The sequence below is a fragment of the Mytilus trossulus genome, chromosome 11 (genome assembly GCF_036588685.1).
Source record: "Mytilus trossulus isolate FHL-02 chromosome 11, PNRI_Mtr1.1.1.hap1, whole genome shotgun sequence".
NCBI classification, from domain to species: Eukaryota; Metazoa; Mollusca; class Bivalvia; order Mytilida; family Mytilidae; genus Mytilus; species Mytilus trossulus.
In genome coordinates this window covers 167,033-194,852 of record NC_086383.1, presented here as the reverse complement: position 1 = coordinate 194,852, position 27,820 = coordinate 167,033, and the positions used below count along the sequence as shown (strand labels likewise).

The window sequence follows — 27,820 nt, the reverse complement described above, 5'->3', positions numbered from 1 at the left end:
CGAAAACATGTCAACAGACAATTAAATTTTTATAATATGTTTATATAAGAATAACGTGATTAGGCGTATTTGGTTAAGTATATGGTCACTTCCTAGCTTTTCATGTTAATATGTTGCATTTTATTATTATATTCGCACATATTAAAGTACTAGTAGTGGATCCGAGCATCCGGCACTGACATTATGAACTTGGTATCATTTTATCATAACTAGTCGTTACTGGTCTGATGGTATATATGTCATGTCCGTAGAACGATGTCGGGCATAAGTTATAACATTTCCGTCGTCAGTTATGAAAGAAATATTTAATAACGTGAACACAATTCATAGTTTGATATTGTGTTTTTTAAGCAATTGCCAGTTTATTTCACGAATACAGGAAATAAACGCTCTGAAAGATAGTTTAAAACTATATATGAAGCTGCTACAATAATGTTGCTAAATAAATCAGAGTTCACAACTGGATAACTTAAATCATTTTCGTTGAGTGTAGTTCTCAACCGACCCCACTGCCAGTAACTATGCGTAAATCTAAGAGGGTTAGTCAAGACATAACGATGACTAAACTATATCTAATGCATCATTTATGATTCAAAGTTTCTTCTTCTTAACGAATGACACATTTATAAGTGTCTTTAAGTATAATATTATATGATTTAAAAGAAAGTAGTAATGGGAAATTTATTTTTGAAAACTGTTTTTTCATAGTATATTAAAAGGCAGTGAACCTAAAACATAGAAGTAACATGTGCTTGACTGACAACGTGTTATTTAAAAGATAATGCTAGAGAAAACCAGGCATAACTTGGAAATCCTTCTTGGTTTAATTTGCACTTTTTAAAATATGATGCGGTATTTATCTTGATTTCAAATAAAAAAATTACTTGGCAAGAGTAAAGTTTTATTGTCCAGTACCATAAAAAATATTTAACCAAACATTTCATTGTGAATAAAAAAAATCCATCAATGGATGCCAAAAAAAACCCCAATAATGGTGCTTTGAAATCCCCTAGATAAATGTTTATTTTTTACTGCATTATGATATAGGATTAAAATGCCTGCAATTACTTTTCTACGTTTTTTTCTTTTTTTGGTCTTCTAGCATTTTCTTGGTACGCCTTCCAACCGCTTCTATTGGAGTTATCAGAACCAACATTATAACCATCGATAGACCTCATCATGAAGTTTTAACAGATGAACTTTTGTAGGATTTCATCATCCCCTTTAGAAGTTCACTCAGTTTGAGGTCAATGTCAGGTCATGATGAAGTTTAACCCTGACCTTCAAAGTGTACTGACATGTGACATTTCAAAGGTGAAGTAGTCTTGACTTGAATGTTGGTAGTCCCATGTCTCTACGAGTTCTGGTTCTCAAATTTGATATTGCATCATATATTTGATTACTCATAATGACCTTGATGAACCTTGGAATCGTCCAACTGTTCTCTACAATTTTGTCCTTTATCTGCCGATCATTTACAACTTAGCAGATTTGAGATTTCTGTTTTAATATTACAGATAATTTAGTTTGACGTTTTGCGACCAGAGGCGTGTATTTCTGAATCAACAACAGTTTACCATCTGACATTTTATGAAATTGAAGAGTTAAACATGGTTATATGTTTGATTAATTATCAAAAACATTCAATGAACAAAATACCTAAAAATCAAATTGATATTTTCAAGTTTTGCATTGACTGTGTAGGTTTCATAATTTCTATTAAGATGTTGATTTTTGGCACTTTGTCAAATTGGGTCATCTGATTTACCAAATTGGCGGTCTTAATAAACTGTACTGAAAAATGAAAATTTTAAACCTCTTTTTCATCCCAGGTCCCGGGTGGTGTCATTTATTGAAAAATAAAATTCTCAGATAGTAAGATTGTTGCATTACAAACGAAAGTCGATAAAGCGTTCTTTTTCAAATTTCAAATTGACGTCCACCAAGAATTGGTCGGGTGGGGTCGTTGAATGCAAAAAATAAATTTTCTTTTAAGATACGGTTGTTGTATATCAAATGAAAGGTCATGATGTGTACATTTGAAATATATCAAATTCCGGACCTCCAAAAATGAGTTTAATGGGAATATTGTGTGCAAAAAACACTTTCTAGAACATGGCGTTGTCGTATATCAAATAAAAGATCATCAAGTCTACATTACATATATCATACTTCCGGTCATACAATGTTCATTACGATAACGTCGTTTTTACAAACAATTGAGATACAAATATTCAAGATAACATTATGTTTCACCATTTTTCGTATGCAACCGGATGTGACGTACTATGATAAGGTGGTATTACACATAAAGCCTTGTACTTCAAATACATTTAAATTATGAAAAAAGTATCTTTAAAATCACCGGACATGAATAGGTCGAAACACTGTTGAAACGAAGGAACAAGGAAAATATTTAACTTACAGTCGATTTTACGATTAATTCATTATTCAATATTTCAAGGAATTGAATGGGTGATATTTTCTAATATATATATCTACGTTATTCACAATAGAGGAGACATTAAAAATACAGAAATATGTCCTTTTTGTACCAATTTTGAAAAAGGACGGTACAAGTGTCTATCGCAACATTCACAGAATCCATATAACGAACGATATATTGTCACATTGTCTCGATTTTCAATTAAACATGTACGAACATTCACGATTCTTCAATCTGTTTATTCACATATTCTGGCACGGCATCAGGCCATTCTATTGTCTTTCATTGATGATGACATCATCTCACTTTTTTCTTTTAATTTTAAGATGCATTATGATTGAAATTTTGAATATGATAAAATGTTTTACAAAAAGAACCCAGAGATTTTTCAAGTTGAGAAATTTGGTCTTATAATAAGTGTATATTTCGTTATGTATTTTTCTTTTCTTTTCAAGTTATAATACACTTTTAATTCTAAGTGTTTTCACTAATGTATTTTTTTATATTAAAAATAATTAAAACATTCATCAACTCTATCGTACTATAGTTATTTAGAACATATTAAAAAAAAAATGTTCCAGGAAAATGTAACAGTGTATTCTGATAAAGCTAAGATATATTCAAGTTTAAATCCTTTTAATTGGATACACAATCTTAAAGGGTGTGTCTGAAATAATTGATTGGCAATTGACAATTCACACGTTTCCCTTCAAAATTATAGAATAAGGATATAACTTTTTCCAAATGATGAAGTATAAACGACTATATACTCAACAGCAAAGCAATTAAGAAGGATTAATTCAGGTAAGTATGTAATGCTGATAAGTGTTCCTGGTTTAATAAAATGTTACAAATAATCGAAAGTAACACATATATAGTAACATAGTAATGCTGGATACATATAATTCCCGTTATTTTATTGGAAAAGAGGGGGAGGGCAATTGTATAAATATATATATATATATATGGATCGAAAATGCTGGATATATTTAATTGTTGAAATGCTTTGAAATCATGTATTACTTAATATGTACTTTTATTTTGAATTTATTTATCATTTAGTTCATACAAGTGGGTTCTTGTTGGACTGTTCGTTTCCGAGGGCATCAATAGCAAAGTATAAAGTACTTCGCAAGTGCATAACAATACGGATATTGTTTGATTAAGTTTTGTTTTTGACAAATTTTGAAAACATTGTAAATAAAGAGGTTTTGAAATTTTCTAATATGTAGCCTTGATGATGACTGAAAAGACAATTAATGACGAAATGCGCATCAGGTGCATAGAAACTTGGTCATTTATGATATTGTTTAATTTTCTAAATATTGAAATGTTAATTTTTAATATAAGTCAAGAGTCTGACTTCATCTGGGAACGTACTTTATAGTAGAAATGACAGTTTCAGACGTATTACAACAAAGGAAGAATATATATATATACTTTATTGCGGATGTTTTGGATTGATTGACTGATTGATCGGTATCTTACCCAATTTTCAGAATAAAAAGGTTTGTCAAGGAAGTAAGTAGGTTTTTTATTGAGGAAACAAGAAGACCCGGAATAAACCACTTATTTATGACATGAAAAATGACAACTAAAGTCAATAAAGATTCAAACGTACTTGCCACGTACGGAGTTCGAACTCGCAACATCAGTGTTGACAATCTAATTATAAAGTAGATTGACTACTAAAAACACTCGGTCATCGATGCAAGCAAAGTTTCCGCATAGTGTATTACATGTATAATGGCGGATTCGTCTACGGTGACGATTGAACTGCTATGTTATTAGGGACAAACATGGTCCATCCCACGTTCATGCCTAAAAAACTGAAAATACGCATGAGCTCCAACTCTAGGAATGCGATAATTATAAGAAAAGCAAAGATAGGATAAACGGTAGTAGTATCTATTTCATGAAATGCATGTCTACCAGATAAATGTTGTGCACTTAACATAAAATATATGACTTAGCATCGATGTCTTTTACAAATCTGGGTACTTATATGATTTACATTTTTACATGTTCTCATCCTGATTTGCATTTCATATGGTCTATCCTTTTGACGTTTCATTATTCACTATTTTGTGTGATTCGTATTAACAACAAAAAAGTTTCCTCTGACTAAGGGTCATATCATTTTCAGTTGAAAAGAAAACTAGTTATGTTTTTTTATGTTGTTAAAATGTGAAAATTTAAACAGCTGTATAATGTTTTGTTCTATATGATTGCAGGAATGGCATCAAATGTCACGAACGTAACTCGTACAACTTTAAGTGAGATAGAATATCAAGAGTTTCTGGAAAACGACATCCCAGCTACAATATTTCTCGCATTTCTGTCAGTTGTAGGAACTATTGGCAATACACACACGATAGTAGTATATATGTTATCACCGATCATGTCAAACTATTCCGTTCGAGTTTTTATAATTTGGCATGCCTTTATCGACGCAGCGATGTTAAGGCGATTTACTTAAGATATTTTCAGGGGCAGATAACCCCGTAAGGACCTCATTATGTATTCATATATTAATCAATGGCGGAGGCTGCGTCTATCGATGAAAATGTATGAAATCAAATTACATACATGCCTGTTAACTAAAAACGACTATAAATATGATGTAATTTATTTATCGAAATACAAATATTGTATGTTTGTGCTTGGATTATTATGGAAACAGTTACAATAGCTGTTTTTCAAGGCGAATTTCTTTCCATTCTGCAAGCTGCAAACATCTATTTGACGTCGATCGTCTTCTCATTGGTTTATCCGCGGGGTCCAAAAGAGTAAGTGTGAGCCACAAGACATGTATTTATTATGAAACATATGTTGCTTGTTGTGTTTCTCATTCGCTCCAGAGGGCGAAAAACTGTATATTATTAGATAAAAACGAGTTCAATGAGGGCAAGCATGATATACACGTGGTCAAAACAAAACAAGACTACAACAAATAGCTGAAATTTAAGTTATTGGTTGAGTCTCGTCAATAAGTGAACAATATATCGAATGAAACAAGTTACCTGCATTATACCAAGGGCCCATTCTCACCTTTTACCCCGAAATTCATTTCTAATTTTCGTTTCGCAGGTAGCTAGCTGCCTGCCTGGGTATATATTGCTCTAATTATGATATCGTGCCATTATTCGTGGAGCTATTTTTTGGAGCACATGGGCTGCACATACATACTTGCTCAAAAGGAACCTGAAACATGTTATCTGGAGCTTGACACATGTTGTACCCCTCCCCCTATTCTGAGACTACTTTTATAACAGTTACAATAGTCTCAGCCCTAGTCCAAATAATTATAAGGGGGATAGGACCTTTATCTGGACTCCAGGATCAGGTGTTTTTAAGATTGGGATTTCAGGATTCGGGAATTCTTTTTTCGAATTCGGGACCTCCAGATTTTGTTTTTTTTAAGCCCGAGATTTCGTGTTACATGTATTAAGCCTTATCCCAGTAAACAGAACCCGGGTCCATCCGCCCTGATTCTGGTTGCATGGCCCTAATTTCTGTTCGCCCTAATACCTGTTTGCCCCAAGTCCGTTCGCCCTGATTTTATTTTTTTGCTGCGTAGTGTGTATATAATTGAATGTGTTGAAGTCAGTCTACAATTTCGCAGAATATTTACGATGTTTCATGTTTAAACTTGTCTAAAGCTAGCTGCTCGACTAGGTTATATGTTTCAGCCGGTACATTTCAGGACTACAAGATAATCCACCAAAGACATTTTATATAACAATCAGGGATATCAAAGGTTTCAAAAGACATCAAAATTCAATCAAAAGTAATTAAAAGTAATTATAAAATAAAGTGTAACAATGCAGTCAAGAATTTTATTTAATTAATATAAATTTTGGCAAATATTCTGTATTTAACTTTTAATAGATACATGTATACATAAATTTTAATATATATATATTCCATTCATTGATGTAACATATACATATCATAAATGAATATAGGGCGAACAAACTCAGTGCGAACAAACCTAGGGCGAACATGTTATCAGGGCGAACCCTCCCGATACCCGGTAAACAGAAGGGACCCAGTTATAAAATTTTCTTTGGGAGCCTGGTTGCAAGAAAGTTGTTTATTCTAAACAGAGAAAGCAATTGCTTTGTAGGAACCCGTAGATTAAGGGGTCTCATATTCTTATTGCTCTGAAAAGTAAGTCTACCACATGCCGCTGAGACCAAAAAAATACAACACGAAAGTGTTCATTTGTAACAGTTAAACAAACCAGGCATCAGGAACACAGATAACCCCCCCTTTTTTTTTGGTCATGGGTTAGGAACCCCCCTTTTTAAAATAACTGGATCTGCCACTGTCCATTGGTGACATTTCCCATTTCCATTCTCAATTTTATTCCCAATTTACATATAATTTATATATACATCTTATTTTTGAGTACTACATGTATAGGGACATTATTCATAATAGAGGGTCGAAATTATCGTGTTTTTCAAATAATGATTTTAAACCGCTTGAACAAATTTTCATGAAACTTTGCTGAAATGTAATATACATGTTAGATCCCTTACATTTTTTTTATTCAATGAATATTCTAGATTTTACTCATTCCCTTTATGGGATTTTAATATAATTTAAAAAATTATCCATGAATTGTGCCACTGTTGGAATTTTTTTTTATATTTGTACATGTACAATATACTCCTGGCACCACTTTTAGTCTTTAAAAAAGTTGGAACATACTGTTTTACTTCTGTCTACATCCTAAGGTCAGTCTGTCCAATGAATATTTTTCGTAGCACTGTTTGCAGGAATGTTACAAGGATTTCTGAAATTTGGCTTTAGGGTTTATTCATGTACTTGTACAAGTCAGCTATACTGTGTGATGCTTTTTCAGATTCATCACTCAACAACTTTCTGTTAACCTTATACTTTAAGGGTATGGGGATATTATTAGTGAGCAGTAGCTCACAGAGATTCAGGTGTTTGTTTTAGATTTATATTATTTTTGAAGGGGGCTGGCTATTATGGGCAGTGCTTTCAGCATTTCTAGCTACATTTAGTTAATCATGAAAATTTATTTAAGACATAAAGAAGAGCTAAAATGTCAGACCATACTTGTATGGCCAAAACAAATATATGTCAGTATGTCTGTTTAAAGTTACATTCTTACATATACATCATCAATATATATAATGTACATGCAGGTCGGAATTTTAGTATTTTTGTCCATGGGCCGAGTTTCATTTTTTTTTAATGATTGATTTCCCTTGGTTATTGGTTGGAAAACATGGGGGCGAAGTTTTTATTTCATTACACGAGTTGCAAGTTTCCTTTGAACAGCTGTCATATTCACAATTGTGAATATTGGGATGTATCAGGCAATATATTAAATTTATTGGCAACCCTTACTTCGCTTTTGACACGAATTTATAAATTTTTCACTTTACGACAGGAATAAAATGGCTTTTGGTCAGTGCTCAAATTATGGTCAGTCCAGTAACTGTAAACAGACATATACATGTACATGTATTTTTTTTTGGCTTGTTATCACCGTGTATCATCGTACAGTTGATATAGGTACTAAGTACTACTAACCAAGCAGGCGGGTCTCTATTTTGCATAGCATGCAGCAATTCTAGAAATCCCGGAAAAAATAGGCATTATACATGTATCTATGAAGGAAATCCTGCGATCAAATAAGGGTTGTGTGCATGTGGCAGATGTTATTTCTTTATTTAACAATTATTTGTATCATTATACACATGTTTATGTTCCTTATTTAAAAAAGTATCTGTTTGTAATTAAATGATTACCTTTTTTCAGCTTACCTGTTGATTTCAAGATACAGTATGCCATTCCAGGTTTGATGAAATATAGAGTGATGCTTTGAACATGCATGAACATGTTGAAATTGGAGTTTTATTTTTATAGACAGGTAAATTGTTTTATCCTGCAATCAGCTAACTTTTGTACAACATGTACAATGAGACAACTCTTCTCAAGTGTCCAAATGACACCAAAATTAACAACTACAGTTATAGGTCACTGTATGGCCTTTCAACAATGAGCAAAGGCCATTCTGCATATATTCCACTACAAATGGCCCCTAAATTGCAAATGAAATTTTTAGCAATTCAAAGGAGAAAACTAACAGTCTAATATGTAACACAGCAACACACGACAACCACTGATTCTAATGCAACAACATTTGTAACGTTCATTTTGATTGGATAACGTCACTTTCTTACATGGCATCAATTGACAATTGATGCTATGGGGCGTACGCGCAAGCGCAGACGGCATATGCCAGATTTTAAATACATGTTTTAACGTTGTTTTCTGTCAGTTTCATTAGAATGGAGATAACAATATTGTATTTTAAGCTCCGAAGGCATCAATTGGGGATTTGATGGTCGCAAATACCCGTTTACTGTCTCCGCTAACGCGTCGCCAGTAAACTTAATTTGCGACCATCAAATCCCCAATTGATGCCGTCGGAGCTTAAAATACAATACAGTTATCTCCTAAATAACAGGCACATGCATACAGAATGTGGAGGGGTTAATAGTCTATAGACATAGGAAGATGTGGTGTGAGTGCTAATGAGACAACTCTCCATCCAAATAACAATTTATAAAAGTAAACCATGATATGTCAACGTACGGCCTTCAACACGGAAGCTTGGCTTACACCAAACTTAAAGTATAAAGGGCCCCAAAATTACTAGTGTAAAACCATTCTTACAGGAAAACCAAGTCCAACAGTCTAATCTTTATAAAGAAAACAAGAAAAACATATAAATTACATAAACAAAAGACAACTACTGAATGTTAGTGAGCCTGTTTTTTAATTTGTGCAAATAAATTTCTGTTTTCTTACAACATTGTGAGAATATTAATGTATCAATGTAAATTCAGAAATTATTATAATGTTTTTATATGGCAAATTTGCATTTTGTAAATTGCAATAATGGAACTCACATTCTGAAATCAATAAATATAAGTTTTATCAAAGTAGTGCACCTTATTAAAATGTGTGTTAAAAATAACATCCTTGTTCAAATGTATAATGATATTTCTAGCTACATTGAAGACCAATTGGTAGCCTTCGGCTGTTGTCTGCTCTATTGTCGGGTTGTTGTGGCTTTAACAGCCATTTCCTTTCTCAATTTTATTATTCATGTTATTAAATAAAGACCAGGGAATTTATATGTTGTTTGCATTTTAACAGTAACTTCTTGAAGAAATATGTTTGCACTTACTTTTTATTACTTTAATATTTAATCATAACTATAATGTTAAACATTTCATTTAATATATACATTATATTTTCATATTTCAGCAATGATGATCACCTGCACCGAGACAGCAGAAGAAAGTTACTTATTTATAACTCATCATGACCATGATGACCATTTAATACTGAAAATCTGATGAAAATTTGTTTGGAAAGCCACCAAATATTGCAATGAGAAGTAGAAAAAAGACAGCAATTCTATATCATGTATATCATGTACTAAGCAGAAGCATTTGCTGTTTCAAGACCCTATTGAATTGGAGTTTAGTGTTTTGATGCAGTGAAACAGAGGAATATTTAAGTGAACAGTTTAGCTTCTTTTTCATCCTCGTGAAAAATGTGTTGCAACAGTTTCATGGATTTAATTTGTGGTTTCTTTCGTGAAATATTTGAAAAATCTGCAATGTCTAACCAAGTAGTTTATAAGAGATCTAAAGATAAATATATGACATGTATGATATTCAGATGAATTTGAAAGAAGGAAATATATTGATTTATAAGACTTCATTATGAGTGTTTAGTTATTTTTTTGGCAATTACAGGCATGACAGGGAGTAATTATAAGATAAAGTTATTTGATTTAAACATAAATCCTACCTACAGATATACATGCAATATAGATATATATGCATGTAGGCATAAAATTCACTGATGCACCACTAGTTTGAGTTACAAATAATACATGTACATGCACATGTAATTATAAAAGTAAGAATATGACATATGAAAAAAAATTGATTGCCAATGAAACAAATCTCCATCAGGGAAAAAATAGTTGTATATATATATTGGCCACCTGCAGAGACATGATATAATTTTTCAATTTCATTTCATATAAACACTGAATACAGGCCTGGGTTTACAAAAAGTTCAAAAGCACAAAACAGTGTTGTAATCATGCAGTTGTTGTTCATCTTAAAGACATATGATATTGATGTTGGGCTTCAATAATGAGCAAAACATATGTATAACAGCCACATAATGTTTAATTTTTAACAAAATAATTATGGGTATTTTCTTTGCCATTTTGCACATACATGTATATATGTATTGTACATGTACACAAATGTAGCTTGCATTGTTTATACATGTACTTGGAAATCAGAAAATGCAATGTTTTCATTTCTCCGTGTTCTTGCATTTTGTCTAAAATAAAATTGGTTATTTATATAATCATGATAATTGTAAATGTTTGGCATAAAAAAAAATATAAATTTATTTAAATGATGGTATTACAATGCATTATTTGTATCCAGGATTTTCTGTAACTGCAATAATAAATCTCACATTTACCATGTTTATTGTCCTGGCATTGTTTAATATAAATTATTATTATCTTGGGAATAAATTTATTCGCACATTTTGAGTCTATTTGAAGGATATACATTATAGTTATCATGATAATATAAACTTGAAAACTTGATGGAATATTCACAGTATTAGAAGACTAAAGATTCTTATATATAGCATATTTTGCATGAGATGTGATGTATGGCAGTGACACAGCATGACCCCAACACAGACAGAAATTGCTTTCTTCTATTTTGAAATTCCATGCATATATTTTTGTAATACAGCTAGAATTTGATTTAAAGCATGTGGTATAATTGTCAATGAAGTTTTGATTAACAATTAAGTAATTTTACTTTTTGTCATGTTTGTGATTTGGTCAGGTACATCATGACATTTGTAAGATTAACCACAGATTGTACCCTTGTCAATGATACATTTGGTAGGCATGGTAGGCAGTAGTTTTATACATGTATGTAAGCATTCATACATGGTTGTCATTTTAATTTCCATGCGGACTATTTTGTCCTGTCCCCTTTGTCATGATTCATTCACCTGAAACTTTTGTAAGAACTGTGATTAATTTAGTGTCAGATTTCTGTATGTGTATATTATATATACATGTACATAAAAAGAAGATGTGGTATGATTGCCAATGAGACAACTCTCCACAAGAGACCAAAATGACACAGAAATTAACAATTTTAGGTAATCGTACGGCCTTCAACAATGAAAAATTATATATAATATATAAATATAATGTAAATTATATACATGTATTCCTGGAGAGGGAAGAACAAAAAATTGTTATGTACATGTACTGGTACATAAAATTTCTTTTATTCTGACAGAAAAGAAGTACCATTCAGTATATGTAGCCTCCAATATATCTCACCAGGTGATGGGGAAATCAGTTTTCTGATTTTATCATGTTTAATATGAACTTTAAAATATAATGGCACTTGATAATGAAAAAAAAATATTGATTGTGCTGAATGAGACGTAAGCACTTTTAGTTTTTTCTTGGCTGTCCCTTTGTATTGGTTGACACTAGCCTGCTGTTAGGCAGGAATTTAATATGAAATCAGCAGCAGAACAAATGGGTCACTGTTTCCAACTTCTTGGTACAAATATATACTACAATGTATAAGGTTGAAAAATTATGGCTAATGTATACATGTAACTGTATGTGTCGCTCAAGGCAGCTGATTAAATCATAGTTACATAAGTGCATGCGCATGTATCTGAAACTAATCAAAGTTGAATTTTTCACAGATGCGATGAAAATTTACTTTAGTAATTCATTGTGTTCACTGTATGCATATACATTGAAACCATGAGTGCTCAAGGAATATTTTTTTAAGTATCAGATACTCAATGCCATAGCTTCTAATCCTTTAATAGTACCCCCAAAAAGGTATACGTTTGTGCAAATATTCAAACTTACTCATTCGAGGAAAACAGAATTTTTAATGCTTTTGTGAGCTTTTGAATAATCCAACCAGAATTAAATTAATAATGGGAGGTCAGAAAAAAAGTTACTAGTAACTGTAAGACTGTTAGAATTAGTAAAATATTGCTTTTTAAGATGGAATGAAAAGGAAGATTCTGTCCAAGAAAATGTAGAAATTCACTAGGGAGATCATTAAAAAAAAAGCAAGCCATACAAAATACTGCCCTGGTGAAAATTCATATTCAGTGATGCCAAAAAATCACATTGTCCCTACAGAATAAATTCAAAAAGACCTCCATATCATGTTTTACAAATTGATTCCAGGCACACTTGAGTAACAGGAGATATTCAACTAGTAAATCTGAATATTTATATGCAGGCAGGAGTTTATGTTTATTAATTTAATATTATCAATGACAAAGAGCAAAAATAAATCATGAATTTTGGTATAAAGTTTGTAAAAAACCCACTTTTTTCATTAAAATAATAATAATAGTTCCTAATATACTTGCACTTGCAAAATGAGATCATCACTAGGACCCGAGATGTGGATTCCGGATTTGGACAAAAAAGGGGGGTGCGTGTCCCAACAATAATGGAAGTTATTAATTAAGTGCGACCTAACGAGTTCACACTAACCATAAATTTGTTCACACACAAGGGTTCAGAGCCCATCTAAATCCCACGGTGGCACCTCTGCCATTTGCACAAGAGATGGAATGCAAGATGTAAATATTCTATTTTATGAAAGTCCTGCCTATCACAATTAAATATTCTCTGAAATAGAAACAATTATGAATTAGGAACTTCAATAAATTAAGCAAGCAATAACAGAATATGTGTTTATCTGCCCCAACAAGACGTAGGCTTATTATGAAACGCTTGACGGCGAGTACAAAAAAAAACACTTAGTGTTTCCGTCAGCCGATCCGACTTCCGCCGCGTCATTCAAACGTTTCTCTCTCGCATTTCAAGACAATAATGCTACGACATGTTAAATAAATTCAAAAGGGCAGGTGCAAGAGCTATACCAACCTACTCGATTCTGGTATTGGTAGAACGGCGACATTTCAAATTTTTCAAAAAGTGCTGTGCCTAGTTATATAGCGTTCGTTTAAAGGAAATTTCAGAACCTGAAGTGCCAAAAAGTCGATAAATCGAAAAAAATCTTCACGTTTTATTGTTTTTTATTTACAAAACCTCTGCTATCAAACTAGGCACAGCACTTTTCCAGTAAAATAAGTTATCCCGATCACAGGGAGCCCAAAACCAGGGCGATCCGATTTCATCTTGCACCTGCCCTTTTGACTTATTTGGGAAATGTCATTACTTTCAGTTTGAAGTCACGTGACACCAATGTATTTATATTTTTCTATAAATAAAAGTTTGGAATGAAATTCAGAAAAGATATTTTCCCTCTGTTTACGCTTTTAACGTGCATTTTTGGCATATAGGCAAAGAAAACTCACTTTGAGTTCAATATGTTTTTTCCTGTGTATAAAATGGGATTTTTTTCGAAACGCCCTTAACGTCGCTGCGGATCTTACAGCTTGTGTCTTTGGAATGCCTTTTGAGAATTTTGTTTTGCGGTACAGCTACACATTTTCATCTGTCGGTGCTTGCAAATTCTTTAAATTTCTAAATCACATCAGTACAGGGACGTCAACCCTATTATTGACTGCAATTGCTATTGAAAGATATAAGATGGTTGTTAAAAAATCGCCGATACTTATTACAAATTCACAAAGGTCGAATGCTATATCTGGTGTTTTGTTAGCATTGGTCTTGGTATTATCAATTCCAGCAGTAGTATTTTATGGTCTGAATAATAATAAATCGAAGATTTCCGGCCTGTCCGGCAAGGAATGCAGAATTTTATCAGAATATCAAAATATGCGTGCTGCAGGATGTTATTACAGTATTGTTTTAGTTATCGGTTTAGGTTGCGTTGTTGTGTGCATAATTTCATATGGAAGAATACTGTATGAAATTTGTTCTCAGAAAGAATGGAGAAAATCACAAAGAAAAAAATCCAATTCGTTTTCTAATTCACCTTCAAATATACGATCTGAAGTTGCCCAGGTTACTTCATCTATTCAAAATGAAGAGTTCCAAATAAATAATTTGCAAACTGGATGTGGCAACAGGACGAAGAAAAAGTGCACTAATTCATCACACAATCTTGGGAATGCGATTCAATTGACCATTAACCTCGTAATAGCGACCGCCATTTCATTAATAGGATATTTGGTGTATGTTTTCACGAAAATGGTTGAAATATTATATCCTAATATATATAAAAACATTATCCAAACAGTATCCAATATCTCACTTCACGGATATTTTGTTAACAATGCAGCTAATTCTATCATTGTTTGTCTCTTGGATAGAACATTTCGACAGGAATGCTTGAAATTGTATGGAAAAATATTTTTGAAGAAAAATATCTCGCCGGCATAAGATTGCTTCATCTTTCTTTTAAAAAACAACCAAATGAGACGTGTGTATGTACATTTTTTTATGAGAGAATGGCACAAAGGAAACGTTGGTTCAGCTTTAAAGAGGTAACTACAAGTGTATGCCTGTTACGTATGTCCTTTCCAGAAAATGGAGTAAATTGAAATGTTTGTAAATTGGTGAATTCCTTTTGTAGAACCACAAAATAAAATTTACGTCAAACAATACTGATTTTATAAGCAGCTTTATCAGCGGGGACTAAACAATTTCTTTTGTGATTAATTTTAGCCAATTTCTGATACGAGAAACAAGTTATCATGGTTGTTGTTAGGAGTAAACTGATATTTAAAATGTTGAATACGTGTACCAACAATGTTCATTACCGAAAATCTATTGATTGCTTGTCAGTTTTTCCTCGTTTTATCTATTTTGAGCAGTAAGTACGGAGTGTGTCGTGGATGATGTTACGGCACTTATTCCAATTATAATGGACGGGTGACGAAATTTACTGAGAAATAATATCATCGCTCGGTCATGAACTATGTTAAAGTCTCTTGTTATAACATGTGGGGCAAATATTCTGTGAATTGTTAAAGTGTTGCATATTTTTTTTTTCGTTGATTTTTTTTACATGAATTAGGACGTTCATTTTCTCGTTTGAATTGCTTTACATTGTCATTTCTGGGCCTTTGATAGCTGACTATGCGGTATGGGCTTTCCTCTTAGTTGAAGGCCGAACGGTGAGCTAAATGTGTTATTTTCTGTGTCATTTGGTCTCTTGTTGAGAGGCGTTTCATTTGCAATTTTACCACATCCTCTTTTGTTAGGATGTATTAAATCTCACATTTAAGGTGGTACCCAACACCTTGACTAAATTTATTTGGTCGTTTAAAGTCATATGAAACGAGTGACCGGTGAAAAATAATGTTCTTCCAATTCTTAAACCAATGCATACATACATCATAAACTTAGTCTTCTGTGCTCGAATTTATCATTTTTTTCGTGTAAATTTCGTATAATCGTCAATTTTTTTTTCAATCGGTCAGTGTTGTTGTGAAAATATGGCAGGTAATTAAAGTTCGTGTTTTGAAGCCGGAGTTTAACGATTGTCACCTGTTTGTCAACAATTGACGAAAAATAAACAGAAAAGCATGGAAATTGAGCACGTGTTTAACATGTTAATTCATATAATAGTTTATTTTAAGGACATCCATGCGTATTGTGGTCACCGGATTTTTACGAGATGGGTCAAACTGAGGTTACCTTGCATACGGAAAATATATCGGGGGAATTGCTTGCTGGAAGGAAGCAATTCAAATAAAGTAAACTTCTTCTAAATATGAATAAATTAAAGAATTTTCTTCAGAAAAAAGTATATGTACATTAGTTTTACAATGAAAACTATCCATTGAGTTATAAAAAACATATGCATTATTTTTTTTTATTTGAGGTTTCTTATGACTTTAATTTTCATAAAATTTTGACAAAATATTTACTTTGACCCTTTGACAAAAATATATAAATTTGAAAAATGAACCATCCAAATTATCAGAAAAAAATACACTGGTTATATAGCAGTTTGACAAACCCTTATTTTTATCATTGTCAAGCTTAATATTCCCTTAACAACACAACGTAATAAAAACGTTTAGCTGATTTTACAGAGTTATCTCCCTGTAGTGTTAGATACCACCTTAAGGAATTTCAAATTATAAAATGAATGGTATCTATAAATCAACGGACATACAAATGTTAAAACACACTTGAAACGAATAACAGGAATGAGGAAATTATTCCAGCAATAATTTTCAATCGATTTGACGATTTTGTTTTGTTTCAAAGAATTAAATGAATTATGTTTTCCCACCTATATATCTACGTCATTCACAATAGACATAAAAAAGACAACGATGACAATATACATCGTAATAGTTGATACCTTTACCTGAAGATAATCCATATTATATTAGTAACATGGTGTGTTAGTGACCTCATACGATATGAAGCATGAATCCCAATATGGAATTTACTGATCCATTATGTATCTTATTAGGTCACTAACACACCGTGTAACGAATTTATCTTACCGACTATCTTCACCTTTGCTGTTTAGTCGTCTATGACTTTCATATGTTTTCTTGGTTGTGGACTAGCTTTTTAACTGCCAGTACCCTTAGAATGGTATTGTGTGTACAAAATTATAATCATGGTACCTTTGATAACTATTTACACCACTGGGTCGATGCCACTGCTGGTGGACGTTTCGTCCCCGAGGGTGTCACCAGCCCAGTAGTCAACACTTCTGTGCTGACATGAATATCAATAATGTGGTCATTTTTATAAATTTCCTGTTTACAAAACTTTGAATTTTTCGAAAAACTAAGGATGTTCTTATCCCAGTTATAAATTACCTAAGCCGTATTTGGCACAACTTTTTGGAATTTTGGATCCTCAATGCTCTTCAAATTTGTACACGTTTGGCTTTACAAATAGTTTGATATGAGCGTCACTGATGAGTCTTATGAAGACGAAACGCGCGTCTGGCGTAAAATATTATAATCCTGGTACCTTTGATAATCATCGTAATAATTTTTGGTTTTTAACCTACCATCAGTGGTCATTTCGAGAAAAGGGCTAAATATGAAGCAGATTGATCTGTGTCGGTAGTATCTTTAATTTCAAATTCACTTGGAAACAATAAATGTAAGTGATAACTGAATCTATCATTATTTATCGACAGTATATCATCAATATACCGAAAGGTGAAATTAAAAGACTAGGCTAATTTCTTTTCTCCTTTCTGTACTAGCCCTTGTATAAATTCTGCCTCATAGGAATATAAAAACAAATCTGCAAGTACAGGAGCGCAATTGGTACCCATTGGGATTCCAATAGCCTGTTGGACGACCAAACCTCGAATTCAACAAATATGTTGTCAATTAAAAAGTCCAGCCTGGCAATGATATCCTCGTCTGTATATTTTTTCCTTGACTCTGTATGATTTTTCAAAAAGTAAGCTAAATTCCAGCCCAAAACTAGATATTTGAAACGTCTAGTGTCCTTTTTGTTAAAGAAACATAAGCTGACGAGTTCTTTCAGTCGAGCTTTAAGTTTAGTATGTGGAGTAGTGGTATAAAGAGTTGAAAAATCAAAGGTTTTAATGTTGGTACAATGTTTAAATGATTGCGATTGTAAATTCATCATTAACTCTTTTGAATTTTTCGGTATTCGTTTCTGATTAACACCACTACTTGAATATGCCTTTTCGGAATATTTCTAAAGTCCTTCTTTGATTGCAATGAATATTGCAGTAAGAAATTTAGAAAGGGGTGTAGTGGAACACTTGGAAGGACCTGCAATATGACTTTCCTTATAAGGATTCTTGTGAAGGTTAGGAATCCAATATAAGGATGGAAGATCCTGGTCTTCATCCTTTGGATTAACACCAAAGGAAATTACAACCGATTTCTGGTTTTCTAGGATCAATGGTAAAATCAAAATTCCCTCGGGGAGGGGAGGGCTACTTCAATATGTGGTGCCGCTGGGGTTCTGTTACCCAACCCTTTTCATTTAATTTTGATATTAAAAAATGTATACCTTTTCATATATTGGGTTGGTAAAAATGTTACCGTTTCCCATATTGTTTGGGTTTCACTTTGTGAATAATAGTCTATAATGTAAGAGTAGAATACAAAAGTGCCAAAAGAGAAAATTTTGTTGATGAAAGAGTACACTTCAAAATTCTTGATAAACAACAGATTATTATATGTATATAACAAGATGTGATATAAATGTCAATGAGACAACTCTTCACAAGAGACAAAATGATACAAAAAATAACGATTATAGGTCACCGTAAGGCCTTCAACAATGACTCAATGATCAATATCTATTTATAGATTTGATAATGTAATGTACACTATGCATGTAAATAAAACAAAGCAATCCCACCGTTACAAACTTGAATATATTCAAACGCTCAAGAAACCGGTATCATTAACGACAAGTGTAAAGTATTATCTCCAGAGTCAGGTGACGTATTTAGATATTTACGATAGTCTGGCAATAGAAAATCTTTCTAGCGATCTTTTGATACACAATTTGTACATATATATATTCTGTTCGATACTTTCATGCAGTCGAAATATTTTTCCTCGAACATATATTCTTATACAGTTTTATGCATTCCTGTCTAAAAAATCTATCCAACAGACAAAACACAATAGGATTGATTGCATTGTTGATAAAATATCCTCGCACTAAAATGAATGATACTGGTCGAATATGGGTATGGTATAACTGTCGATTAAGCATTCTAACCATCAACGTAAAAACATACAATAAATGTCCAATGTAGGAAACAGCGGTTGCTATCATGAGACTACTGGTAAGTCGAATCGCATTTCCAAGATTGTGTGATGATTTTTTCTTTGCTTTTTTACAGATTTCAATTTGCATATTATTTATTTTCACATCGGCATTTTGAATAGTTGAGATTGCATGTACCTGGGTGGTTTCTGATCTCATATCTGAAGTTGAATTCACAGAAGGAACAGTTTTCTTTCCTAGTGATTTTCTCCATTGTTTTCTGCTAAAGATTTCACGCAATATTCGTCCATATGATACGACGCTCAACACAATACATACTAAACCTATAATCGCCAGTATACTGTAGTAAACTCCTGCAGTTTGCATCTTTTGATATTCTGATGAAAAACTGCAATCCTTGCCGATTAAACCAAATATGTTTGTTACTTTGTCATTTCAACCGTAGAATATAACTGTTGGAATGGACGATATCACGGAGAACCCTACCAGAACAGCAGATACGACATTTTGTCTTTCAAGGCTTGCAAATAGCTTCGGCAAGTTTTTAACAAAAAGTTTATATCTTTCAATAGCAATTATAGTCAATAAACTAGCGGAGGCTCCTGTTACAACGTGGTTGAGAAATTTGAAGAATTTGCAAGCACCGTCAGATGACCAGGTGTAATTGAATCGCAAGTCAAAACACTCAAAAGGCATACAAAACAAACATGCTGTAATATCAGTAATGGCAAGCCAAATGATAAAAACTCGCACCGAATATTTTGCCATGACCGGCGATATCATATACACAAAGATCGTGTGTATATTTCCTATTATTCCAACGACTGACAAAATCACGAGGTATATTGTTGCTGGAATAGCTTCGTCGAGAAATCTTTTGTAGTCTATTTCGCTCAAACTTGTATTTGTTCTGTTAGTAAAATTGAATTCCATCCTGAAAAATATTTTTTTTAAATGTTTCAACGTTTTATTTTGTGCAATCATAAATGAAAAAATGCATTTTCATGTACGAATTAGAAATGAGTTTATCAAACTGACTTCTGAGAAGAAACAACAGAATAAACATAAAATATCAATTGCAAATCACTTTCTAACGGGTATCTTACACTATGCCCCAATGTTGTCATTTCGTTAAGAGAGACTGATTTGTATAAGTTTATCGTGTTTCCGAGTCCCGGTATTTCTATTTCATAAATGTAATTCGTGCATTTAAAAAAAAAACAACAATGTTTAAACTTATCTTGTGTATCATTTTTATGTTTAAACGGAGTTATGATTACCTTCAAACACACGTGATTAAGTTTCTTGGTTTCTACGGAAACATTCACTTATTGGATGGTAAATGATAAACAAAACTTCGTTCCGTGTTTTAAATAGACAAAGTGAATTGCGGCCGTCAGAATATTTCTAGTAAAAACTGTTTCAAAATAGGTTATTGAATTATCTATCGTATAGTGCAGTAAAACATACATATCATACAAATTAAATAGACATAACGAGATGTGGTATGATTGCCAACAAGACAACTATCCACCAAAATTGAAATGAAGCAATTAAAGGTAATAGTACAGCCTTCAACTATTAGATACACCCATACCGTATAGTCGGTCATACATGTAATAGGCTCCGATATGCAAAGTATAGCATAATTAAATAGAGAAAACGTTATCATAATAGTAGATGTCTGTTAAATGTGTTGCTAAGTTGATGTTTGAAAAACTGACATTCACTATGGCCAATAGCCCATTTGTCAATTTCCGATTTGATTTTATTATTACACACTTTTTAAACAAATTACTTCCCTTTGTCAATCGTAGACTGGTTCCATACCGGACAAAAATGGCTTTTGCCAATGCAAAACATGATGAATTAAAAGTGATGTATCGGCGGTCTAACTAGATTTTCATGAAAAATAATTTATGATGTCAAAAGTATTTAGCGGAACAACAAATTATTGTTATTAAAAGATTTGAAAACCTTACAGATAACTCACATTACGCAAAGGTAAATTTGCTCTTTCTGATAGCTCTCCATTGTAAATAAAAATGTATGTCTCTAATAAGGGAGACAACAAAAAGAAGGGCTCTCTAATTACAGGGCCAATTACGGGAATTGGTAAAAAGCCTATTACAGAGGAAACTATCAGTTTATGCAAAGAAACATAAACAAAATATTTACCGAAATATTTTATTCATTTTTATATTTAACTTATGACATTTAATTACTTGAAACAAATGTTCATTTTGTCATACATAAAAGTACATGTAAAAAGTAAATTAACCAAAAAATCCGAGCTCCAAGGGAAATTCAAAGCCGTTCTCTATTTTCTGACAAATTCAAAAGCTCAAACACATTTAACGTATTGAAATAAGCTGTCATATTCCTCAGTTCGTACAAGTATTTCTTTATGTAGAAAAAAAGGCTTCAACATTTTTGTATTGCTAGCTAAACCTGTAACTTACCGTTCCTGAGCACCTGAGATCACCCCTATTTTGTGGTGGGGTTCGGGTTGCTTTGTCGTTAGTTTTCTATGTTGTGTTTTGTGTACTTTTATTTGTCAGTTTGTCTTTCCCCTATTTTAAACCGGTCAGTTTAAATTCCATTCGATCTTTAAGTTTGACTGTGTCTTATTTGTATGACAATTGCATAGAATTCCACTCTTGTTTAGTGCAATTTATTTCACTTTTAGTCAAGTTTCATATGATGCTTTATTCTAAAATTAAATTCTTCCTGCTATCATAAAAAATAATACCAAATTTATTCTATCGTTTGTTGTTACTTTACGATTGTTTATCTTATAAAATATAGCAATACGAACGTGTATTAAGCTTTAAAATACATACTTGTATAGGTCTTTCGAAATTGTCTGTGTCTTTGTGTATAAATAAACGTATATACTATATAACTGATATATTTGTTTTGTAAACTACTACACACTTTTGAGATGGTGTATCCGATGAAAAATCAATAACTTTCACACAATGGTTATTGTTAGATATTCCTGTTCCTGGAAAGCTATTTAAGGATAAAAACAAATTTCAGGAAGTTTCTCCTCGTACATGTATCTCTCAAACGTTATTTCTGTTTTAAAATAAAGTACAATCAAGGCTGGATAAAAGCCATATTGTATATTCAAATATACACGGAAGTTCTCATAATATATTCGTGGTACGATCAATATTTGGTAGGGCTTCAGGAAGCTGCATTTACTCTAAAATTGAGAATGGAAATGGGGAATGTGTCAAAGAGACAACAACCCGACCGTAGAAAAAAAACAACAGCAGGTACCATAACGTAAGATAGGAAATGTACAGCATATTCAAACCTGGTGTGTGTAGAGAATTGTTTGAGTCAACATCATGCCTTTCAATCAACAACTAACCATGATGGTATCGTGTTCACTTGAGTTATCATTGATATGGTTGTAATTATAAATTAACTGTTAAATCTTTTTTGAATTTTCGAAAAACTAAGGATTTTCTACCTTTATAAATTAACTGTTAGCAAAACTTTGAATTTTAGAAAAAAAATAGCTTTTAATTTCTACCTCAGGAATAGATAACCTTAACTGTATTTGGCAAAACCTTTAGGAATTTTGGTCCTCAATGCTCTTCAACTTCGTCCTCTATTTTGGCCTTTTAAACATTTTCTGATTCGATAGTCACTGGTAAGTCTTTTATGAACAAAACGCAGACCTGACGTAAATATACAATTTTTATCCTGGTATATATTATGAGTTCATTATCGACTAGACACTGTAAACAAAATGACATACTCTATCCAAGTATGTTAATGACAGTACAAAGTCAATGTTTTTATTTACTGACCATGTCGTTTTATAATACGGTTATTTCTGTAAATTCAGGTAATATTTCGCAATTGTTTTTATCACTTTGTAAGTACATCTTCGTGGAATCACCACAGGAAAACAAGTTCGAAGTGACAACGATAAACAGTTACTTATATTGAAATACATTGCTGTATCAACGGATATTAAAATCCTGATATACATTGAACTCTAATGAGTACACTTTTTTTATTGTTGCAAAATAACAAGAGGGAAAATTATTAATATGTACATAGTTGCAAAAATATGTGAATACAAAAGTCAAATAAGCGGACCGTTTTGTTTATCATACAGAACTAATGAATTCCTAACTACTGTAACACACGAATAGGCCAACTCACTAACGTGTCTTGTTGATCTCAAAATCTACAATTATTAATTACGGTTTGTGTTCTTATACCACGTGTGTCCTTTTGAATGACCGACTGGATTCGCAGAGAGAGTATCACGTACATTTCAGGAGCCCTTGACCTTATTGACCTTCCCGGAAGCGCTCTTTTTGGAGTTAATGCAAATATATTTTAGGTATTTCAATCTTTCAAATAAAAAATAAGAATTATTTTTCGATCAGAAACATTAGAATTAATTTTTTTTATCGTTTTTCCGTGTATTTTTACGGCAATTAGAGGCGCACAGTTCGTTCCCATAGGAAAGCCGACAATTTGTTAATTTCACTGTACGTAAGACGAGCACATTTCTTTCTAATAAAAAAATTAATCAGGCACAAAAACAGAATAATGCAATTGTAGAGGGCGATGTTGGTGCCATATGATTATCCGAAGATGATATTTAGACAAATGGATGGTAGCTGGACCAGGGGTCAGTATAATAGGAGATGAATTTGACAAATCTTGTGGGTTAGGTCATTCGATAACAGATGAAAGACCTAATGAAGACTCTGCGAAAACACAAAACGATATGATCTTTAAACAGCTTTAAAGACTTTGTAAAGTGATGAACTAGTTTGCAAATTCATTTCTAGAAGAGTCGTCAGATTTGTAAAAAAAATATACTCCATTTAGGAAATTGTTGAACATGTAAAATAAGTAAACGAATACGAAAAATTTTGGTCCAAACAATACGAAGATCTTTTGAAGCAAATGCAAATGAAGCAGAACCTGCTTTTTATAACCAAAATCAAAATAACAACTTCTTATTTTTGCCGCAAAATAAAACTGGAAACGTCTTTGTCAAAGCTAAAGAACCGTAAATTTTAAAGTGATTGCGATATCTTTTCTAGACTTTTCATTTCTTTTCACAGTAGACAGTTTTACTTGGAATATTTCTTTATCCATAAAAAACAAACTTCTCCGTATTTATCTCAGGATGTTTCTTGAAATAGTGATATTAGATTGCTGCAAATGGGTTTACTTGAAACATTCTGCGATTTTCTGATCCATTTTCGGACGCATCTATCGTTGGTTGGGCAGCAATGGTTATTTCTAGGTCACAAAGTTGGGCAAAAATATTTAATGAATATGTAAATGATGTCATACTGCCTTACATAAAATCGTGCGTTGATAAGTATTCAAGAGTAAACATTGTATTCGATGTTAACTAACATGACTAAATGAATAATTTAAAGATTGTGACAAGACAAAGGAAAATTTTTGTGTCAGATAGAAACGTTTTGGTTCTTGTAGAACTCCAAGAGTTTGGAAGTAGTTTTCTCTGTGAAGGTGACAACGAAACGAAATTGTTAAAGTTTCTTGCTGACAAAATTGCTTCTTACGAGACTAATAAAATGTGTATCTTACTCATGGTGAAAATATTCGTTGCAATTTCAATAAGGATACTTCCTATCTACACCTTGTAATCACCAAGAAGCAGATACACGAATGTTTGTCCATGTTCGGCATGATTATGAAAAGTGTTTTAAAATGTAATTTTAGGTAGTTCTGAGACTGATGTAATAGTATCAAGAATAACTGCAATCGCAGAACTAGGTAGAACACATTGTTGATAGGTTATGGAAGGAATAAAGACTTGTTGTGGCTTCCTGTACGTGACATATCAAATGCGTTTGGTCCTTGTGTAGCTGCTCTTTCTTTCGTCCATGCATTCAGTGGATGTGACACTTTGTCGAATTGTCGTAGGGAAGGGAATAGGTCAGCTTGGCTAACAATGGAAGGTTTTTCAGATGTAAAGGACGTTCTTGTTGCCTTAAATATGAAGCGAGGCACTATGTGAATTGTTTGCCAGTAAGCAGCGGCATTGTGATGCAATTCCGTCTACAAGAAGTTCTTTTCCAAAGAAAAGAAAATCAAGGAGGAGTGGTTTGGGCTCAGCCTGATTCATGTATTCGACAGGTTCATGTACCAAGTCATGAACACTGGGGTTTGATGAAAGGAAGAATTAAAGACAGTTGGAAACCAAAATAGCTTCTGTAACTGCCGTTGCATCCTCGTGTCAGGAACGTTTGAAATACGGAGGCAAAAATCCAGTTGTGTTGGTAACTGTAAATGCTACCGTTCTGGCCTTCCGTGTATGGGTTGTTTAGGCAACTGTCGGATAATTATAAGATAAGCAACCTGTCTGTCAAATCAAACTTGGCATTTAAACTTAACAAAGAGTGTTATCACTTGTTAACTTGATGAAATTTAAAAAAATATTTTTTACGTATTTGCTTCAATTTTGGTACCGGAAAACAATATTTTTCTTCTTTTATGTATTGATTTGTCGTACGTGGGAACTGTTTTTTTTTACATTTTATCATTGGACTATACCTATTACATATCTATCATCTATCAAGGATTTACATTCCTTGTGAAGTTGCTTGAAAAAATAAAATTTGAAATTTTTGATTTTTTTGCCTGCATTTTGAAACCGGAAGTCACCTTTAGTTTCATTGATGTATTGTCTAGTCGTAATTTAGGAAGTGTCATTTGGTTTTTATCAATTGTTAAATTGCATTTTACATATAACACACCTTTCAAAGTATTTACGAATTATTGCCAATTTGTAATGACGCCATTTCCAAAATGTATGGTGGCCATCTTGAAACATAGATTTTTTTTCTGGCCAGCAGCGGATTTTTTATAAGTATCATTTAGTCAACCTTTATACCAAATTTCATGCTTGTATCACGATTTGCACAATTATGTCCATAATATCTCCCACTATATGAAATGGTGGTATAAAGTGTTAAAAATTAAAGGTTTTGATAGAATAAATTTCAGAGAAAAATGGATATTGAAAATTATACAGAATTTCGTAAGAGTTTTTCATTATATAAATATGGTAATTACCACTGCGCGAGCAAGCACTGCCCTAGTATATGACTATAAAATATTAATTTTGAAAATATGTGTTAATTCAAATTACATATTTTTTCACAGTGAATTATTATACAACAACAGATACAGTAATCGTGAAAAATGCCGTTATAATATAAAACATACATTAAGTTTCGTTGCGAACAATTCTATACTATATATATACATTTGCTCCTATTTCTGTTTTCAGTAAAACGATAGGAGTTGATTCACTAGTAATGGTGCGATTCTAGTTGTCTTATCTGATGCACTTGAATTTTCAAACAAAATCAAGATAGGATATCGTTATCATTGTTAATCAAAAATACTAATTGTTCTAATCGAGGAAGGAGATTATATCTTTCAATAAACCTCGAGCTCAGTTTATGATTGTGTCATTGATTTTGATTTCCTTCAGATAAATACTGTACTGTGACACCCTTCTCTTCAATCTGCTTGTTTTGTTTAAAACAACATTTTATATACTGTACATTTTTGATAATAATTTCATGTTCATGAAAATTTGCATATAGGCTATTTTTTACCTGATAAAATCAAATATGTAATAAAAATTTACCTTCATTTGCTACTTTTGGAGTAAAATGAGGTCGAAATTTTGGATATTTGCTCGAAATTCAGATATGTTGCCGTAATTTCTTTTTCGAAAGAAAGACATAACTTTTTTGTTATAAAAGATAAAAACATATTGTTTTTAGTTAAACAATCGGTCATTTCTTTATTTTATAAATATCTTTAAAAATATATGTAATTTTTTATTCAGAAATAACTCATATTTATCAAATGTTCATCAATTGAGGAGAAAACGTAATTTTTTACTGCATGTTTATCACAATTAAAAAAATCCTCTATTTACATTTTTATAAAATTTGGGTCAAATAATCTCCCTGCAAAATGAAACCAAATGCCTTTTTGAAAATTAGGGGTCCATGAACTCGTTTTCAAATTAAATCAGTTTGAATGATAAAAATCAGTCGAAAAATGCACCTCTTCCCGATATGTCACAGTTTGACGTCGCGAAAATAACAAATTACGTTAGCAACGTCATTACCTTCCCTGTAACTGTATCGTATGCCCTTAAGGAGTGGACCAACCTAATGTGTATTATGTCTAACAAGTTTGATCAGTCATTACGTTATGTAATAAGTATGAAAACAATTGAGCAGGGATGCAATCTCAAAATGAGCTAAATATCTAAATTTTAAATGGTCGTGAATGAAAAAAATCCTTTTTTCTATGGTTTTTAAGGACATCTTCAAAAAACGTAAATAATGTTTTCGAATAATCATAACAAAATTCAATACTATCATAATGTCAATTATTTTATACTGTTTTAGGAGTCACTTCTTATATTTTATAACTTTTGACATTTCCGAAATGCCAAGTATTTTCTTCCTAAGAAATAGATTACTTATAACTTCGTACTTCATTTGGCTTCTTTTTTTTAACTT

General features: G+C 32.3%; 1 protein-coding gene across 1 annotated transcript; it reads left to right on the top strand.

Annotated features, from left to right (window-relative positions):
- Positions 1-3,148: 3,148 nt before the first annotated feature.
- On the top strand, positions 3,149-14,678 carry LOC134691534 (uncharacterized; the record flags this gene model as incomplete). The annotated part of the gene is made up of 3 exons (XM_063552101.1): positions 3,149-3,250; positions 4,681-4,906; positions 13,919-14,678. Coding segments are annotated over exons 2-3 (984 nt in total), but the record flags the coding sequence as incomplete, so codon positions are not given.
- Between the last annotated feature and the right edge of the window lie 13,142 nt (positions 14,679-27,820).